This window comes from Tubulanus polymorphus, chromosome 6 (genome assembly GCF_964204645.1).
Source record: "Tubulanus polymorphus chromosome 6, tnTubPoly1.2, whole genome shotgun sequence".
NCBI lineage: Eukaryota > Metazoa > Nemertea > Palaeonemertea > Tubulaniformes > Tubulanidae > Tubulanus > Tubulanus polymorphus.
In genome coordinates, this window is record NC_134030.1 from 2,840,229 (window position 1) to 2,861,024 (window position 20,796).

The 20,796-nt window shown below is 38.7% G+C and overlaps 2 protein-coding genes across 5 annotated transcripts; both read left to right on the plus strand.

Annotated features, from left to right (window-relative positions):
- Nucleotides 1–152: 152 nt before the first annotated feature.
- Nucleotides 153–8,909, plus strand: LOC141906961 (methionine--tRNA ligase, cytoplasmic-like). Its single transcript, XM_074796462.1, has 20 exons — nucleotides 153–397; nucleotides 478–568; nucleotides 671–752; nucleotides 993–1,118; nucleotides 1,218–1,293; nucleotides 1,500–1,615; nucleotides 1,850–2,082; nucleotides 2,425–2,541; nucleotides 2,639–2,842; nucleotides 3,355–3,444; nucleotides 3,572–3,758; nucleotides 3,860–4,030; nucleotides 4,649–4,865; nucleotides 5,307–5,520; nucleotides 5,856–5,987; nucleotides 6,077–6,181; nucleotides 6,830–7,007; nucleotides 7,817–7,966; nucleotides 8,183–8,488; nucleotides 8,654–8,909. The coding sequence occupies exons 1-20, from the start codon at nucleotides 295–297 to the stop codon at nucleotides 8,819–8,821; spliced, it is 3,066 nt and encodes a 1,021-aa protein (XP_074652563.1). The 5' UTR covers nucleotides 153–294; the 3' UTR covers nucleotides 8,822–8,909.
- Nucleotides 8,910–10,348: 1,439 nt separating this feature from the next.
- LOC141907590 (NGFI-A-binding protein 1-like) lies at nucleotides 10,349–20,556 on the plus strand. 4 transcript variants are annotated; one of them, XM_074797280.1, is made up of 10 exons: nucleotides 10,349–10,536; nucleotides 15,193–15,325; nucleotides 15,764–15,901; nucleotides 16,032–16,327; nucleotides 16,590–16,766; nucleotides 17,167–17,286; nucleotides 17,698–17,831; nucleotides 18,657–18,735; nucleotides 18,861–19,104; nucleotides 19,472–20,556. In XM_074797280.1, exons 2-10 carry the CDS (start codon nucleotides 15,202–15,204, stop codon nucleotides 19,867–19,869), a joined length of 1,710 nt encoding a protein of 569 aa, XP_074653381.1. In that variant the 5' UTR covers nucleotides 10,349–10,536; nucleotides 15,193–15,201; the 3' UTR covers nucleotides 19,870–20,556. The 4 variants fall into 4 exon arrangements, with proteins under 4 accessions (XP_074653381.1, XP_074653382.1, XP_074653379.1 ...); XM_074797281.1 differs by lacking the exon at nucleotides 10,349–10,536 and adding an exon at nucleotides 13,916–14,198; XM_074797278.1 differs by lacking the exon at nucleotides 10,349–10,536 and adding an exon at nucleotides 14,404–14,653.
- Nucleotides 20,557–20,796: the final 240 nt, after the last annotated feature.

The window sequence follows — 20,796 nt, forward strand, 5'->3', positions numbered from 1 at the left end:
TAAAATAGTGAAATCCGTATTCGTTGCAATCCGTTAGAACCAGGGATCTCATTGAATTGAATTGGTTAAATACCGGTGCAGACATCGTCAATCGAATCGATTGATGAAAAGCGATTGACGATTGACGATTAGCGAATGACGATTGACGACATCGGCGCAGGTATTCGGTAGGTTAAACGCAGTCGGCTGCAGTCTGACACATACTCGATGCAATCCGCTCGAGTCTGAAATAAGCCGCAACGCGGAAGTCTTCCGTCAAGTTGTCGTCGATTTATCGCGGATTTTGCCGTCAAAATGATCATTTACAGCGATCAAAACAATATCTACTCATTACCTGTATATATAGGAGTCAGTATCAGTGAGATAGCCGTCGATATTCGTGAAACAAAGCGAAACAGTGAGTAACATGTGGAACCATTCTCTTAGTCTGTGTGTATTCTGTTTAAATTATCTTCGTTTATCGTGTTTCATTTTCAGCGAACATTGTCCCGTATCTGCGTAAAGGCCAGTTACCAGTATTAGAGATTAGTCAAAATGAATATGTGTTTTCAGTGAATGCTGCCATCAGGTAAGCTTAACTAGGCTAATGCTTAAATAGAGGCTGTAGACTGACTCAGAATAAGAGAGAGTGAGGGTGTGAACTCTATTTAATCCCATATTTATATTTCAGATACTTGTTAAAACAAGCAAATAAAGATTTCGATGATTTGCAAATTGATTCCTGGTTAGAATGGCAAGCCACAAAATTACAGGTAAAATAGTTACAACTATTTTAAAGCTGGTTTTGATTGGTGGTTTCTACTGATTCGGGATTTTTTCTGTCGCGTTTGTTTCGACCGCAATTTGCTCTACTTATTCCACATTAGCATAATCTGTTAACTGATAGAAGCGGCCGGTTGAGATTTTGTAATCTGGAAATGATAATGCGCATATTGAAATATGATAAAAGTGTCCAATTGTCAAGTTTGTTTTTATTCATTTGTTATTTTCAGCCTTGTGTCATTGCTTACCTGATTCAAGCGATCGGTCACGGAAAGAACGACTCGTCTTTAGAAACGAAAGTGAAATCGTGTTTGAAATACTTGGAAAAGTCATTAAAAGGCACTTGCTTGGTGAAGGTGTGTGTGATAATACTTTGATAAATTGAACGTGTTGTACTGTATATTCTAACTGATTTTATAGGAAATTATACAAGATTTATGTGTTTGTTGTTCCAGGACACATTAAGTGCTGCTGATATAGTTGTGTGGAGTTCTGTTTATCCATTATTCTGTGAGAAATCACCTTTTAAAGGTAAACACAAAATGTTTATATCCTAGAATACTTCTATTTGTAGATATAAATTAGAATCTCACAATTGATGAAAGTTTTTTCCATACACATTTTTCTAAATCTGAGATTGTTAGGGAAAATCCTGAAACTCTGTCAGAAAATAATAAGCAATATTGTGGTGTTTACACTTAGCCTTACACATATACTGTTCTCTTTATAAATGACAGGTGCTGCCAGTGAGTTTCCTAAAGTCGCTGCCTGGTTTTCGAGTCTTCATGGCCAGAAATCATTTCAGGACGCTGCATTACGTGTGACCGGTGAAGAGGGTCTTAAATCCTGCAAGGTAATTACGCGAGGCCTTACATTGCCTCAATTGTAAGATTTCATGAAGGTTATATAAGTAAAACAGGTCGGAAATATTTCCTTTAGCTGATATTTGATTTGACTAAATCTTTATAGTCATCTTCAGAATACTAAAGTTGCAAAAAAATTATGAGATATAAATCCTGAATAAAAAGATACTCGAAGGCCTTTTTCGATTAGAAGTTTTTCTCAAATGGAAATCGCCTAATTTCAGGAATTTTTGCTGGCCCAGCCCGTGCCTGTATTAAATGATGGTATAATACCGATAGCATCAAGTAAACCTTCCAACAAATCAAACAAATCAGATTCGAAGACGAGCTCGTCAGCGACGCAACAACAGGATGTTCCGGCGTTACCTACAGTTACAGCTGAAGAGATAGAGAATGCTGAGAAAGCTTGGCTCGATGAGAAACTGCTGAAATCTCCTATCCAAGTCAAACATCCTAAGTATGAGTTATTGTAATGAGGTACCATCAATGCTGCTGTGGCAAGTGAGGATCCGTCAGGTTCGCTAGTGCGCTACGACATCCTCAGTAGAAAAATGGAACTTATGACTATTCGATGAGTTGTTTGCTGATATTTCATTTTGAAAGCCTGAAAATCAAAATTTCAGTGAAAATTAATCTTCACTGCAAATATTAATTTACCCAGTGTAGTGATGTGCACTGCTGGTACCTGAAAAATGGGTCGAGTCAGAGTCTCGATGCGATCTAGTTTGAATCTATGCGTATTTAACAGGTTCATATAGTAAACCTATGAATATTGATGTGATGTTTTTTTCTTATTCAGGAAACCAATGAAAGGTCAGAGGAATATATTGATAACTAGTGCCCTGCCGTATGTAAATAATGTTCCGCATTTAGGTAATATAATCGGTTGTGTTCTAAGCGGAGATGTTTTTTCGAGGTAATATATTTTCAAATTTCTTTTATTCTTGAATATAAAGAAACATTTAAAATTTGAAATCGAGTTATTATCATTTTCCGTGATTTGCTATTTTCAGATATTGTCGAATGCGTAATTATAACACGCTGTATATCAGCGGTACGGATGAATATGGAACTGCGACTGAAACGAAGGCCGTCGAGGAAGGTTTAACTCCGCAACAAATTTGCGATAAATACAACAAAATACACACGGAAATCTACGACTGGTTTAATTGTGATTTCGATCATTTCGGACGCACAACGACCGAATGGCAAACCAAGTATGTGTTCATTCGGTATTGTCTTGATGTAAATTACCACTGTAAAGATTGAAAATAGAGTCTGAAATGTGTCATTGAGCTGATGTTTTATTCAACATTTTGACTTTATCCTAATAGTCATCTTTGGGAATACTGAGTTAACACAAAATTATGGGATAAAGTTGCTAATTAAGCAAATAGAACCTAGGGGTGATATACAAACCAGTATGTTTCAAATTGTCTTCTTGTTACAGTTAACTCCATTTAACCTTAAGTTGATCATCTTGAATTAACTCTAACCGCCTTTGAATTTGCTTTGCACGTTTGAGAGAATTGATTGGTTCCATAGTCTCCTGGACCCAGTTCCACAGTTGTGAGTTAGAGTTAACTCTGAGGTTAAGTTAGTTCATTTTCAATGTTTTAACCCAGGGTAAAATCTTAACTCAGAACTGTGGAACTGGACCCAGTATATTTATTAATGCTGGTTGTTGAAAGCCGTATTTCATTGATGAGCTGCTGCTCTCTCGTTACAGAATTGCGCAAGACATCTTCTGGAAATTGCACGGTAAAGGTTACATATTGAAAGATGAAATCCAGCAGTTGAAATGTGAAAAGTGTGATAGGTAATTCATTCATTCAGAATCATTAATCTTTGATCTGAATTATGTATACTACTAGTATACAATTTTAGGAATACAATACTAGTACACTACTTATGTATATTACTAGTAGTTACCGACTGTTTTGTAGATATCTTGCCGATCGATTTGTGGAAGGAATCTGCCCGTTTTGCTCGTATGAAGACGCTCGCGGAGATCAATGCGATAAATGTGGGAAACTGATAAACGCTGTTGAACTACGTGAACCGAGGTGTAAAGTGTGCAATGAAAAACCAATCACTAAATCCACTGAGCATCTATTCCTAGATCTTCCCAAGGTACATTTTCAATTCCTCCTGTTACCGATTTCAAAGTTATCTCAGGATGGCCACTTACCTGGAATCAGATTGTTCTCTATCTGTTATTTGTCCTATTTCAGCTCGAACCCGAACTTTCTGATTATCTGGAGAAGTCGTGGAGCGAAGGTTTGTGGACGGCGAACGCTAAACTGATAACGAAGTCGTGGATACGAGACGGGTTAAAGCCACGATGTATTACTAGAGATCTGAAATGGGGAACACAGTGTCCACTGCAAGGATTTACTGATAAGGTTTGTCCGTTCACTTAAACATGGTTTCTCACAGTACAGAGAAATTGAGAAAAACTGTGAATTTTGAACTAATATTCCCAGTTTGGAAACGTTTTAGAATTTGAGAGATTTTCCTCCAATCAGGGAAACATTTGGATAATGCATTTAAATTTCATGTATTACATTTGCTAAGGGCAACTTTCTTCAGCGATTTTTCTTGATAATCACATTCATCCAGTCACTGCTAAAATGTTGAGTATAGTAGTATGGTGGTATCTGTTCACGTTTATGAAGGCCCCACCCCATTTTCCATTTGGGAAAATTGAAAAATCACTGATGAAATACTTGGGAAAAACTGGGGGGAAAAGAATTTGTATAACTGTGGGAACTATACCTTAAAAGTAATGTAATGTAATTTATTTCATCATCAATTATAATTACAAATAAGATTTATAACAAATAAGTAGATTGATGATGAGGGACCTGAACAGAGCCTTAAAGGCTGTACAATCACTAGGACGTTCAGGCCCCCTAGAGAAAAAAAAAAGAAGATTAATGGTAATGATAATAATAGTAATGCTAATGATAATATTAATAATATTTGAAATGATATTTATATTTGTAATTTGATGATTGTAGGTGTTCTACGTGTGGTTCGATGCTCCAATCGGATATCTATCAATCACTGCAAACTATATGGGAGAAGAGTGGATCGAATGGTGGAAGAATCCGGAAAATGTGGAACTATTTCAATTCATGGCTAAAGACAACGTACCGTTTCATAGCGTAATATTTCCATCGTCGCAGATTGGAACTCGCGATGGTTACACTGTCGTCAATCATTTATGCGCTACAGGTATATTGAACGTTGTATTGTTGAATCAGTAAGGGTCCTTGATTCCGTGAAAACTCCTCTAAATTAAAGAAATATTCATACGTACCTCAAATCTCATCTAAATTTGAGAAATTATCCCTTGAAACTCTTGAAAGTCAACGGATGTAATCAGTCTGAGTTGATAGTACTTTATTTCATGAAAGCTGATCTAAATTGAAAAAATTTATTTACAAATTACCTAAATTCTCTTTTGAATTTGTCCATGTATTTTAGTTAGTGACTACAATAAGTCAAATATCTATTTTTCATGGCCCCTTAATCAACAAGGCACTGATAGTGAACTCATAGTGAACCTCGTTGACATCTTTTCTTGTGAATACTCTTCAAATGCTGGAATAACAAAATCTGATGAACCCTGTCAATTAGTTGTGAATCTGTAGAATTTCGTTTTATTAATTGCAGAATATTTAAATTACGAAGATGGTAAATTTTCTAAAAGTCGTGGAGTTGGTGTATTCGGTAGTCACGCTAAAGACACCGGAATACCGGCGGATATTTGGAGGTTCTATTTGTTGTATGTGCGACCGGAGTCTCAGGACAGCGCGTTCTCCTGGGATGATTTCCTACTGAAAAACAACAGCGAATTGTTGAATAATCTCGGCAATTTTATCAACAGGTCAGTAATAGATCTAGAGAGCACACGCAAAAATTCAAGGAATGTTAGATGGTCATAGCTTATACATGCCTACCTGTCTTCTCTGTCTATCATCGGTAGCCCTTCTTCTACTCCTGCCATCCTGAATGTCAGTGTGTTTCACATCACCAAATCCTTGGTTCTGGTACTTGTTCCTGAGAGGTTGATGCCAATAACTTTTGATGTTTATCATGTTTTGATGGTGAAAGTACCAGTAAATGATATCTGAGGATATTTTATCCCGTAGTATAAGTGAAACAAGGAATTTGTGAGTTAATTCAAGAAATATTAGATCTGATTATTCTGGTTGCATTCAGGTCTTTGATGTTCGTCGATAACAATTTCAAAGGAGTGATTCCGGAGATTGTACTGACGCAGGAAGATAAGGAACTGTTGGCCGCTATCAACAGAGAACTGAACTCTTTCATTACTAACATGGAACAAGTACGGTAAGAGATGGAAGTGAGCTGAAGATTTGAGTAAACATAACTTTCCTAAATTTTTTTGTAACGAATGTTTGTACGAACGAATATTTCAGATTGAGAGACGGCATCAGAAATATGCTCACTATTTCACGCTACGGGAATCAGTATATACAGGCTAATAAACCGTGGGTGCTGATGAAAGGATCTGATACTGACAAGTAAGTTTTTAACGGGTATTTGTTCGATTTTACTCGAGAAAGCTTCAAGAAACGAGACCCAATTTTACGGTTGTGAGTTCAGATTTGACCACTTGAAATTACTGAAACTACTTAACATATATCTTACTATAACTCTATTACTATAGTGTAGAGCTGTAGGAGGACCAGTGTGTGTTATGAGAGGCGCAGTGGCCGTGTGGTTTAAGCCGCCGGTCACCGGTCTCTCGACAATCCAGGGTTTATGGGTTCAAACCCTGGTGGCGACAGAGTTTCTTGGTCGAAGGTTCTTCTCTGGTCTCTCCCCCATTGGCAAAAAGAAACATCAAACCTGCTTATGCCCTGTGTGGCGCTTAGCGGGTTAAATAAAAAAAACTAGTGTGTATTATAAATCACATGTAGCTGATTGAGATTTCTTATAATAATAAGTACATAGTTCAAGTCCAAGAATGTCGTCTAATTAGTATAATGATTGGAGTAACCACCTCAAATTTTGACATTTTCAATTCTTGAATACTCCTCAAAACTTTTCAATTCCGTAATGGCCGAGTAGTATGAACCATATCTAATATAGTCATATTCATTTTAACTTATAACTGCAGTTTTAACATCGATGTGTAATGATTGTTTATTATATTTTCACACTCACAGATGTAGAGCTGGTACAGTAATTGGTGTTGGTGCTAATATAACGTGTCTACTGATGACGTTAGTTCAGCCGTATATGCCCGCCATCAGTAAAACCATCCAGACTCAACTGAACGCTCCGAACTCACTGATTCCCGATCAGTTCACTTGTCTCTTAAAGAAAGGTCATAAAATTGGAAAAGTAAGATTTTATTCTTTGTTCGCCTTCAGAATATTGTTACAGCAGGGCTCAGTAGTTGTGCTACTGGAAAACAGGGAATTTTCTTTTCTTTGAAAAACTCAGGGAATTTTGTTAAAAGAAACTTTAAAGTTAAGGTAGCGAGATTGCACATAAAATCAAACAGTTTCGATCTATGTATTTGACTGTGTTAATTCAATGTATTCTTAGCAGAGTCAGGGAAAACAACGTTGTCGGACAATAGTCAGTTAAAAAGCAAGTCACATGGTTCCCACAGAACAGGGAAATTGGGAAAAACTTGGGAATTTTGAAATAATAATTCCCGGTTTGGAAATATTTGGGAATTTGAAAAATTTTCCTCAAATCAGGGAAATATTTGGGAAATTCTTTACATTTCACATATTGCAATTGCCAAGGGTAACTTTCTTCAGCAGTTTCCCTTGAAAATCACCTTTTTTTAACCAGTCACTGCTAAAGTGTTGACTGTTGATCCACGATATCTGTTCATTTGCATTTGGGAACATTGAAAAATCACCCATGAAATACTTGGGAATTTTGAATTCATATAACTGTGGGAACCATGAAGTCAAATAAAAGTAGTCGCCCTTAAAATTCTTAACGCGCGAGATAAGCTATTGCCCCTAGATGAACTTAGATGGTCTAACATCTAAGTCTTGACTCTTCAATATGGTCTAGTTTCGCGACATTTTGATTTACTGAATATTTTCTAATCTACAACAGTTAAAAGTTAACCACTTTCATATAAAACTGAGTATAGCATCTAAAGTGAATATTGTTTATTATATTTTCAGCCGAGCCCGTTGTTCCAGAAGATCTCACCCGAGTTTATTGCTGAATTGAAATTGAAATACGCGGGCAGTGCTCCGGCGACCTCAACGGCTTCTAGTACTGTTATAGATCAGAGTTTAGTTACTAAACTAACTGAACAGGTGGCAGCACAGGTGTGTAGTAGATTTTGATTATGCTTGGTCCATTGTGAAGGGCATCAAAAGCACTGAATCGAAAGTGAATTACTATTATAAAGCCTGGTGTACATTTTTGTTGACTGGCCCAGTGAAATGGCATATGGGGAATGCGTGCTGAAAACCCAGCCAAACTGTGGGGTCTGAAACAAGATTTTGCTAAATCATTTAGAAAAGATTATAATTCATTTCTAGGGCGACGTCGTTCGAAAATTGAAAGCTGATAAAGTTGACAAGGGTCAAATAACTGCAGCGGTCGCCATTCTGTTAGATCTGAAATCAAAACTAACAGCAGCTCAGGGTTCAGGTGCCGCTAGTGCAGGTACAGACGGCAAGAAAAAGAAAGGAAATCAGAGCAAAAAATCAGCACCAGAAACACAAAGCGGCAAAACGAAACCGGCGAATGAGAATTCTCCTCCGAACTCGACCCCAGCGTCGGCTAACGGTCTCCCTGTAGACCAGGCTGTAGTTGATGATCTCACTAAACAGGTGGCAGCACAGGTACTATTTGAAGAACTGTTTCAAACCACTTCATTTGCTATATTTTGCAATCGAGACATAACTAACTTGGGACGAACTACCGGTATCTATTTTAATGGACTGATTATCGGGATCTTTCCTATTTCAATTTTATGTCAAAACAGAAAATGTATTTGTATTTTCTAGGGTGATTTAGTGCGTCAACTGAAGACTGAGAAAGCCGAGAAAAGTTCCGTCGATTCAGCTGTGATGACATTATTAGATTTGAAAAAGAAATTAGCCCAAGCCCAAGGGATTGACGCCCAGGAATTGATAGGAGGTGGTGGAAAGAAGAAAAAGGGAAAGAAAAAATAACAACTCATTCGTGGGGTGGTTTTATTGAATGTATTAGTGTCAGTAGTTTTCGTGTGAATCCGTGAATTATTTATTCGGGAAAATAAAAGGATAAAATGTTGTAAAATTTTTCTCTGGTTCTTTTTGGTTATCATAATCAATTCCATTACTACAAATGGACACAGATCCACACGAATCAAGAGGATTTCATTTGTATTTAAAATAACCACCCAGGTTCGCAGTGTCCACTGCAATCAACTGGCAATGTAGGTTACGATAATAACGGCCACTATGACGCGTGCGCACAGGAATGACGTCATCACTGACGGCGGCAAGGTCGCGAGCCATCAAGTTCGAATCCCGGCCGAAGGAAACGTCGCGCAAAACTCCGACCCATGCCAACCTCGCTTGCCAGAGTTTGAATTCCCCCCGCCGCGGCGGGCAAGCGAGGTTGACTCGAGCCGTGAGAATTCAATGCATTGTAACGATGTCGATGTTGCGGTTATAAACGAATTATAGACCTAATCGGATCCCGGAGTCCATGTAACCCATTGTAAAGAATCGACGTCCAATGTGTGTACTAATACGACACAACACCGTTGGCGAATATAACCCCGACCCCGGAATCCCCACTGGAGGGTATTCAAAGAATTCAGGTCACACATAAAGAAAGGCTATTGTATTGTTTGACTGTACGAATAGATCTATTTACTACCGACCCGGAACAAAAACTTGCCGTCGGAATATTCGACCTCCCCGGGCGGGTTCTTACGAGCGAGGCAGCACCCCGCCTTCTCGACGTGGATATTAACCAAATATACCAATGCAACAACACTTGTTGCATTTGATCAGTCGTCCAAAACGAAGAGTCCATGATTTGATGATTTGAGTTGTTAGGCCTGTATATAAGACTGCATTCGAAGGAAATTGATGCAGTATTACATATACGACTGTATCGAAGGAAACCGGTAAAATCTCCCAAATATCCCTTTCTGGGGGAAACCCTTTCCAAATCCAGTTCTTTTTTGTTGACGGCTATTTAGAGCTAAGAAATCTTTTTAAACTTGAATTTTTATTCATAGATTTTCATTAGGCCGATTTTTGACTTCAGCTTAATCATCCTCTAAGTCATAGAAAAGGAATTCAACTTGGAGGGATTTTGACTTCAGCTCGATGAGAGCCTCGATCTATTTCATACTAGGAAGGAAAGTCAACTTGAAGGGATTTTTTTGGCCGGGGCATTTTTGCCTGGAGGGATATTTACCTGGGGATTAATTACTACCGCGTATGAGACTGTTAAGAAATAGTAGGTACGCGTATATATAATGTAATTATGTGGAATTTCCACCTGTGAGATGTACACCTCAATAGTAAAACAAAATCCCGGATATTTTTGATGATTATCCTCGGGTAAAGGACAACATTGTTTTCAACCCGGATATAAAAACACAGGTTTGTTTATGACGTGTGTGACAGTATACCGAACAAACGTGTACAGGAAAAAATCCGCGTCTAGTTGTATATGTGCGCGTCCCCTCCATACAACATTGTAACATAATGCGACTAATTCTAGATAATGTTCACAATTAAGATACCCTGATGTTTGTGGTTGTAGGGGTGGGCGCTGTTCACCAGACAGACTAATATAATCAGCAATATTACACGAGTATTACATAGAGCAACAGCCGCGTAAGGGTTTTTACAATCCCCACCGACGCATTATATTTGGCAAGAACGTACGTATGCTTTTTTACCTTTCTAGAAGAAATAAAGGAAAAATAGTCATCAGGCCTAGGATTTTATGTACCGGTACTTCTTTCAGCTATATTATTTATTCACTCATTTACTTAATGTGCCCCGGCGTTTTATGAACCTCCGGGCTGTTTCCAGTAGAAGGACACCCGCAGCAGGATCGCATAAGCTTGCAATTTCGCATGACGTAATGTGTGTCATGAAATTAACTTGAAGATTTTCAATTATGTATACATTATATATGTACTTGTGTCACTGAGATTTAGTTTGAGATTGGTTGTTTATTTATCGCAAAAGTCGATCATCTAATGATCGAATATCAGAATCGATATCAATCTTCGACCCTTTTTCTAATAACAAGGATTGAAGAACGCGTCTTGGCAGCCGATCGATCAGTGACCCGGGCATATGACCAGACGATTCTTCCGGAACGCTCGGCTTCAGACTCACCACAACTCCGTCGCGCTGATAGGTAATCGTGTCGTCACTCTCTACAGGTGCTGCTGAGACCACATGTATTCAAGAGCAAGAGAGAGAGAGAAACCGAAATGCCACAGTTAGGAATAGTTTCTGTGACCCCTCTACAATACTTGACATGTTTCCGGCTTCTACACAATATAGTGGAGTGTGGGGTTCAAAATGAGAGGATTAATAAATGGCACTCTAAACCCTATCCCCCGATATTGGCCTGCCCCGATACTTGGCCGGTTAATCTGTGTTTTTTTTTTCACGTATCGTACTTATTTTCATGAATCAATGATATAGGTTTCACCAGAAACTCGTTCGACTAACCGGCACATAGAAATGGACTGAGGATGTTTTTCGTTCCGTTCCATTCGACGCGTCTTGAGTTGGGAGAGAGAGAGAGCAACATTTAATTTACGACACTATAAGCGTGTGAATGGCGTATATTTATTGATATCTGGGAGCTGAGACGAGACCTTTCACATTCTTGAGATGCCATCCCCAAGGGATAGGTTGAGGTTGGATCTCCGGTTTTTCATGATGTTATATATACATATTAGAGTCTGAAATATGAAGTTGGAAAAAGAACTGAACAGAGGGACGAGAAATTCACGAGTTAGATATGAACTTTAGAAAAAAGACGTGCGTGTATAGAATATTTCGAGGATCGCATTGACAGGGTCACGTGACGAAATGAAAGCTATACCGAAAGATAACGCGTCAGAGCTGACTGAATGTTCGAACGGAATATGTCTTTATAAAAAGCTAAAATCTTTAGATTAGAAATACGGATACGTATTTCAGAGAATAGAATATGAAGCCATTTGAAATATATCAAATATAAAATGTTTAAAAAGATATGTATTTAGAAACTAAAATGGCGTCGTATTGTACGTATGTGATCTCTTTTGAAATAAAATGAAGACGGTGTAATCGGAGATGTTTCAATTTCGACATTAAAATTTAAAAATGGCTGGTGATGTTTATATGTATTTCATCACCACCATCATCCCCAAGGCAATATGTGGGATGAAATAAATTTCAATCGTTTCACATCGTCACCACATGTATATATGTTCATACACCAGTATATACGTGGCTGATCCCCCTGTCTACTGACTCTCTGTACTGTCACATTATATGCAACAGCTTCAAACCGCACATGACAAACCTGACATTAAAGCTTCATCGATCTGAAGCCTCGCCCCCATAGGCAAGGGTGGGGAGCTTTTTGTCTATTTCAATCCAATCTGCGCGCACGCAGTGGCTGTGACCCAAATGGCTCGGAAATTGCTGACACTTGAAAATGTGACTAACAAAAAATACGATACCATAAAAATATATGCTGGTTTAACCACCACCACGAATCTATGTGGCGCGGGTGTGGAATGTTTGTGTGACTGAGAAAAAAACTAGCATATATATAAATAAATATAGATATATAATCATTTAAAGAAATGTATCTTCATCACACTGAGACATTGCGCGTCTTTAATATCAGTGTTGTCATAAAATTCGATTTTATAATTGATCTATCGGCCCCGGGTCGGTGCGGGACCGTCGTAACCATTTGACTGTGGGAAAACGTAGGTTAGGAATATCTGGATTAGAAATTGCACGTCACAGCGCGTCAACAGGCTTAAATGGCTAATTGAAATTGGCTAATTGACGGCCAATATGACGTCAATGTGACACCCGTGGATCATTGGTGGAGTAGCCTCGTACGTCGAGTGTGGCGTCTAACCGGGCTGTCACAATCCGGAAAACTGCACCGACAGACTCACAGCCCCCGCGTGCCTCAGTTTATACGTAATTCGAGTTACCTTTGGACCGGGGTTCATAATATATGCAAATACATACAACAACCATTAGCTTCGTATATATAGACTGAATGTGTCACGACCCCAGCAAACTGCGACACTCAGGGTGAACTAAAAGTCACCATCGAGCCGCACAATATATGCTAAAAATGCTGTGGTGTATCTACTATATATCAGTGATTGATATCAGGTGATATATTTCGGTTATGTTCGTTATCAAACTTTTACCCCATAAATTCATTGCACAAGAATAATAGGATCACGACCCCGACCGGGTACAAAGTCGACAACAAAATGCACCCGCATTAATGTAGGCTTAGACGTGCCAGAAATAACAGCTCCCCGAAATATCAGCTTATTCAAATAAAAACTATATGAAATAACTATAGGTTTTATCGCGTGTATGATCGACGCGCGTCTGAATTTTCTTTTGAAACATTTTCAATTTTTTTTCGGCGTACTCCTCTCACGTCGAGAGAACGTAACGCGGCCAACGCCCATTTACTGCCGACAAAAGAAGAGCGCGCATACTAACGTATGTATTAAATTCAGTCTCGTTTAACTATACGGATTTCCTCCCGGAGCTAGCGACTTGAGGACACACCCCTACATGCTGCTCCCGCCGTCACCACCAGTCATCAATACATGCGCGTAAAAACATATATAAACGCAGCAGGTTTTTTTTCCAAATGTCAGAAGGATAATATCCTTATTCGGCTTATTCCTGCCTACGTCGCATTTGCCGCCAAATGTCATATAACATACACAGCCAGGTTTTATTCGTGTTTGATAAACTTTTTGAGTTAAATCTAAAATTAATTATCGTGTAATTAGCAATTTAATTACGTTACAGATATTGGAAAAGGTGCATCTCATTTATACGGTATATTCGTCGCACTTGTTCCTTGTCACTTTGTGAAAACGGCGCGTGGTGTTAGGAAACCTATTAATAGAATTTTCCCCACTCGAACAGGAAAAGCCGATCCTATCTCGTTCTGTATACCCTACAGGGGAAGTTTAGTCTAAACGTCAGCTGCCACGGCGCGTATATACCCACCGAGTTGAATTCACGTGTGTTACCCCACCGTCCAATCATCGCCAATAAAGCTGACGTCACGCTGTGTGTGTGTGTGTCGGTTTGGAACGTTTCCAACACGACATGACCCCCACCCACTTAGCCGAGTTGTCAATAGTTGTAGGGGACGGGCATATTGTATACGCAGAGAGAGAGCTTGTAGGTTTCGTACACCACACAAAGCCTTTTAATACGGCACAGGAGTGGAGGACGTTCTGTATGAAACTACAGTTGATACGTACACATCCTAGCGAAGTTTTTACAAATTAATTATCTAAATAAAAAGGTAAGGTTTGTTGATATTTACTCGTTTATCCAGCACCGATATTTTGAACATGCTTTTTGATAGTAAGCACTACAGGTATACAAGGAATAATTCAAACACGACGCATGTTGGAAATTTACAGATGGACCCGGCTTTTTTATCATAATATCACGAATTATTACGGTTATTTCATATGCACGTATCGTCAGCACGTGATTGTGAAAGTGAATTGAAACTATGAACGGATATTATCTGTCTGTGCGGCGCCACAGCGATATTTTAGATGTAATGTGACACACATGTCGGTGCGCTGGTGGCTGTTGGTCTATCTCCGACCCAGTCAACGAAAGGTCACCGCACAGTTTAATATTAACGGCGCTAAACCCGCGAGAACCCGTTTTAATCGCGAGGACAGACGTAGTCAACATGTGTCAACCCCGTGCAAAGAAGGCCAAGTGCTGATGGGTAACCCAGGGGTCAGTACTTGAAATATACCACTTGATTATTATTATTAAGCGTCGAACTACAACTCGGACAAAGTGTAACGCGAGTGGATCTATAGCGAGGGTGACTCTAAACACTGGAACTCTGAACGCGGTTCCGTTCCTGCTTGTTTTTTATGTATATATATTCGTTTTGTATGGAGCTCATGAAAAGTTTGTGCTCGGTGGTACGTATTCAAATCATGGTATATATATATCTTGTGAGTTTGGTATAGGAAACCGAATGCTGGGCATACAACAAGGAATCGATAGCTGGATCGGCGTCTTTAAAGGCGAATCGAGCAAGAATGTGATTTAGGAAGCAACTATTTTGGATTTTGATCAGCAATCAGCATTCGGCAAGCGATATCCTATTGTGCGATAGTCGTTTCTTTCAGGCTGTCACCGAGAAATATACATCATCATCATCATCATCATCATGAACGCATTGTATAAACTAATCTTGGATAACGATGTATTTCATACGATAACCGATGATTAGTAATTAGTTTGAATATTGTTGTTCTCTGCAGGTGAATGCGATGGCGAATAACGCTAGCAGTCCGTCATCGGGTTCAACGCCGACGAATCCTTCTGAATTACAACTCTACCGCGTGTTACAGAAAGCCAACCTTATTCAGTATTACGACACCTTTATTAGTCAAGGTATTCATTTTGCACAAACCTCGCAATGTCGGTTATATCTACTTTTTCAGAACTGACAACAAACTCGATAAAACTCTGAAAATTCTATTTTCTAAGTCCGATATGTCACTCTTATTCAGTTATCTATTTACGACTCCATGAAGGTTCATGGAGCTCCACGGCCTGATGTAAATAAACGAATAAGTAAAAAGAAGGGAATCAATGGAAAAAGATTAGGTTAAAAGCGTATCGTTGGTCTTAGAAATAATGAATTGACAGAAATGATTTGATAAACATTTTATTCGCAGATTGAATACTACATGACGTATACTCCACCTGATAATGGCTGTTTAGTAAACAGCCGAAATGCTGTGGTTTCATATTATTAAATTCTATCGTACAAAATCTAAATTGTGGGATCTCTTCATTAACACACACACTCTCTCTCTCACTCTCTAGGAGGTGATGACGTCAAACAATTAGTCGAAGCAGGGGAGGAAGAATTCTTAGAAATAATGGCTCTGGTCGGAATGGCGAGTAAACCTCTTCACGTGAGAAGACTGCAGAAATCTCTTCAGGAATGGGTGGCGAATCCTGGTATGATTTATCAGTTAATTCTTATCTACAGTCCATAGTTCTCACTGCGATATAACTGTATGTTTGAATTCCCGTTAGAAAAGGGGAATTTATATGCAGATAGTAATGTATAATTTTGGTTAATTTTCAGCCTCGTTCCAGCAACCGGTTCAATCGTCGCCCGGGGGTCCTACAGTCAGTAGCATCCTAGCTGCCAGCCTTCAACAGCCGATCAGTGTACCGACATACCAGCCTAATTCGAGCAGTAAACCGCGAACGACCAGCCCTCAATCCTCGCAACAACATGGCACCATATCGGCGCACACATGGACCCCTGGTCTGAATGCCGGGAGCCCATCTGCCGCGTCGACCGCGTCGGATCATAGCGCCACGTCACCAGTTCAAGGGAACAACCCGTACCTTCTACAAACGCTTACAAGCCAATCGGTAATATCTCCGTGGTTTAGTGTGAATGAATGCATTTCCATTAATAGAACGAAAAAAATACTCGTCACGAAACGCTGCGAGTGATTTTAGAAAGAAAACCAGTTCTTTATACTTTGATTGACCAATAGGACGATTCTATTATATAAATCCCACTATCAAACATTCCCAGTCCAGTCTCATAAATGCAAAAATTTCCTCTCTACATCGGCTACCTTTTTATTAAGATTTTCTTCTAAATGTTCGTGCGTTTTGTTTTTTGAAGGTTTCCAGCGATGCGCACGATCGTGATATGAATAGTGGCTCACCGGTACCTAACGCTCAACTCTCCTCCTATCAGATCGATTCTATAGCTCAGGTGGCCGAGGTTTTCTGTAAAACGTTGCCTCCGGTCGAACAGAAACCGATGAACATGAAAAAGGACATCAGTCGTGAAATACAGGTAAGATATATTCAAAAATAACGGTTCGTGCAAGTTAATCGATATCGGTCTGATGACTGACCAATCAGTGGACGCCGGCGCGGTTAGAGGCCGTATTCCATGTATTCCTGAATACACTGCTGATTGAGAAAAAGACCTATTTTGTGGTTTTCAATACCAGAATAAAGTAGAAAATAGTTCCTGGGGCCGGTTGCATAGTCATGACTTAGACTTAAGATCAGTCTAAGACCATCCTAGTTCAATAGCCAATCTAACAACTTAAGACCAGTCTTAAGATTTAAGACCACTTTTTGACTTAAGTCACGACTTGTGCAACTGGCCCCTGGTGCGACTATTGTGATAATAGCTGGATTGATACGGGGTATTGTATTGTAATATATAATAATTCTGTATTGTATAGAATGTCATTGACATGTCGTTTGACGCGCCGTCAAGAATGGACGCCATATACAAATACTCGGCTATTTACGGACGTTTCGATTCCAGTAGAAAGAAAGACAAACCGATGTCTTTACACGAGGTTAGTCCTGAAGTGAAATGAGTTAAAGAATTGAAAACTCCCCACTAGACCCAGGTGGGTGATTAGCACCAAAATGATGAACATGAGCTGAACAAATGGGATCAATCAATACAGGGACACAATCCCAATAAAAGAAAGATTAAGAATCTTCGTGATTTTCTTCTTTTTCAAAGTATTTTACCTAATGCCTCGTTACCGACTCACTCACTCAATTAAGTTGCTTTCCCCTATATATATTTCTTCCACCCTTAATGATGGTCTCTTGACTAGAGAGAGGACAAAACTTAGTGTCGTTAATCTTTTGATTTTAATTCTCGATGAATTTCGTTTTAATCTCTTTGATTTGTATATAGTGGGTTTTATCTTTTATCACGTAATTGTGGAAGTGTAACATGAATTAAATATTTACAGGTATCGGTGAATGAAGCTGCTGCTCAGATTTGTAAATGGCACCCAGCTCTACTGACCCGACGAGATGAACTGTTTCCGCTAGCCAGGCAGGTCGTTAAACTGAGCGGTTACCAGTATTCGAAAGGTCATTCCAGGTAAGTGTTTTCAATCGAGCTGAAAAATCGCCTCATTCTTCAAACTGTTGAAACGCCAACACAGTTCTGAATTTAACTCTATAGAGTTTAAACATTGAAAATGACTCACAGTTTTACTCTAACTCTTAACCATAGAACTGCGGGTCATGATTTTCGATTGTACATCGAATAAACTTAGAATTAATTTGAATAAATCGAACTACTGTTTGGGCCGAGGTTCCAAACAAATACTTCATTTTCTTCTTCCTGTTTTTTTTTATGGATCTGTCGTAAACTTCTGGCCAGGGTTAGATTCTCTGGATAGGTAAATTGTTTTTTTAACGATTTGTACGATGCAAATCGCTAATCGATGTTCGATAATCGATGTTCGATGTCACCAGATGTAAAAAACTACTTTATTTCATTGAATGATATAACTAACGATATTCGTCGCTTTTTATGTTTAACACAATTTTTCACATGTCAGTAAAAGTATCCCACAATGAACAAATAACACGTATACGCACATACATGGTGCCTGGTGTGATCGCTTTTGATAGATGACACACGAAAATATCTATAAGTATATCCTATAAAGCTGTGTCTTACCCCGTGCCAAGCTTTGAAATAATGAACTTTTTTTTATCTGAAAAAACCCACAATTACGAAGTAACGTATTGAGGATTTTGACGTTCCGACTCAAATGAGCTTTAAGGCATTCTGTGAACAGCTGTTTTGAAAATACCTCGTAGCATTTTAGTTGAAACTTCAAAATCCTCTAGTAGTGCGTCCGGTCGTATTTTAAGTCTGTCTATGAAAATCAACTCTTTCTCTTCAATTTAACAGGATGTCGGACCACGTGGATAAGAAACATTTAACCGATGTTGAAATGTTGTCAAACAGCAAAATAATTCAGAAAACAGAGGTAATCATTTCAGATTCAAAAATCAAATGAAAGCTTCGGAAATTTTGTTATCTAAATACATTTCGTATCGGGTTCAAGCGTTCTTCGTTTAAACTACAATAAAGATGTGAATTTGAATTTTAAAGGAACAACTGATCGAAGTTAATCACGAACTGAACGAAATCATTCCAAAAATTGAAGAGTTAAAAACGAAAATGAACGATAGCGAAGACGACGCTGATTTCACCGAATCGATACAAACGGAATTGAACGATTTGTCGGCTCGATATAAACAACTGACGTCAGAACAGACGACCTTGATTAATCGACAAAAGAGGGCGCAACTGCATTTACAAAATAGGAGCGTAGAGAGTAGCGAAAACGGTACAGGTAAGCATATATATAGAATATTGAAATTACTTATGATTTCAACTTAATTTCAATCAGATGTAGAATTAACAACCACTATATACAAATTGAAAAGATAAAAAATGTTTCGGACTCTAGAGACGGGACACCTGACAATGGTCTCTAGAGAGAGAAAGTGTGAAACTTTACGTCTTGTAGATTCTGAATTTAACATCGAACAATATAATTCATAGTCGTTTACGCAATTCTTTTATCTTTTCCCCACGTTTGAGTGCATGGACTGTTCATTCTATTATCAATTTGATGAGAATTCGGAACTATAATCTTTAACTGACTTAATGACTTCTTCATATATAACAGTAACTTAGAACTATATTTTTCGTTGCAGCATCGCCATCGCAGAGCGGTTCGTCATCACCACGCAGTACGCACGGGGACGACATGTACCCAACTCCTGCCAAGAGGAATCCCGCTAAAACAAAAGACTATATTCAAAAATCTTTATTCGACGAAGGTTTGCGAATCGCTCAGCAATACGGAATGGGCGATTTCGCGGCCGAACTGAACGATTTGAAACCCGAAGACGGCGGCGTGAACCCCGACGAAATTTGTTCCTCTGAGTCGAAAGATAGAATGACAACGAACAATAACGTTTCTAACATCGGCTGCTCAGGAGCAGGAGCAGGAGCAGGTGGAGAAGAAGGAGTGATATTGAGACGGGAACTAGAAAATCGTAACGGTAAAATGATAACTGACGACATCAGATTACCGGATGAATCAGTCTGATGGATTAGTTACAAATTGTCTCTTTACGTTCGTTTATCGTTCAGTTATATAAATTCTAGATGTTATTATTCTGTTTTGATCGTATTATAATATATTCGTTATTTCACGGCTGGCTGCAGGAGACTATAGTTCGCACCACCCGGAAATAACGCCCACTCGTTTGTGGTGACATCCTACTGCGGGTTCGAGTCCCTATTTTACGAAGCTGGCGTATCGTACATTTTCTCTTGCCACCAAAAACAATTACTTTAACTGAAGAGTTGGATTCAGTATTATATATTTTTATAACTAATCAAAAGAATTTATGATGTATTAATTCTTTCTTTAATGATAAAATCAAAAAGTGCAACATTTTTCACGAATGGTTCTATTCTATTCAGCGCTATGCAAAACGTGTATTATATACATGTTACTAAACTATTCCCTATTCTTAATTATATGGAATCGTAGAAAATTTGTTACATAATATTCGGTAAGGTCTATACTTTTTAATAATAGAGATTTGAAAAATCGATATGATTTCTTGAAGCTGTCCTGAGCCTATTATTTCTGGCGTTAATTGAGAATCCTGCGATACAATTGTAAAAAACGAAGTGTTTCTAAAAATGGATATAAATACATTAACTTTATATTTACTTGTACAGATTTGCTATTTTTACGAGAAAAGATATATATTGTAAATAAAACTGTCTCAGAAAAACAAATAGCGCCTAGATTCTTTTTATGATTGTTGAAGTCCGGTTTTCATGCGCACAGTTTAACCGAGGAATGGACCGTGGCTGGTCTGGCAATCACCATGTCAACAGTCCAATTATTGAGAGTCGTTGAATTCGAAAGAGATTCTGAACCAGACGAAAATGATGACCGGTGATAATATTTCTCCGAGTGTTCTCGAAAAACATCTCGGAAAAGGAAACGGTAATCGAT

Bases quoted from the DNA above. Each gene is read 5' to 3' on its own strand.
- LOC141907590 (XM_074797278.1), top strand. From the start codon at position 14,477: ATGTCGGTGCGCTGGTGGCTGTTGGTCTATCTCCGACCCAGTCAACGA. The intron at 15,902-16,031 runs GTATGATTTATC...GTTAATTTTCAG, and splicing joins GGAATGGGTGGCGAATCCTG to CCTCGTTCCAGCAACCGGTT. The intron at 17,832-18,656 runs GTAAGTGTTTTC...TCAATTTAACAG, and splicing joins TATTCGAAAGGTCATTCCAG to GATGTCGGACCACGTGGATA.
- LOC141906961 (XM_074796462.1), top strand. From the start codon at position 295: ATGATCATTTACAGCGATCAAAACAATATCTACTCATTACCTGTATAT. The intron at 569-670 runs GTAAGCTTAACT...TTTATATTTCAG, and splicing joins TCAGTGAATGCTGCCATCAG to ATACTTGTTAAAACAAGCAA. The intron at 2,843-3,354 runs GTATGTGTTCAT...CTCTCGTTACAG, and splicing joins ACGACCGAATGGCAAACCAA to AATTGCGCAAGACATCTTCT.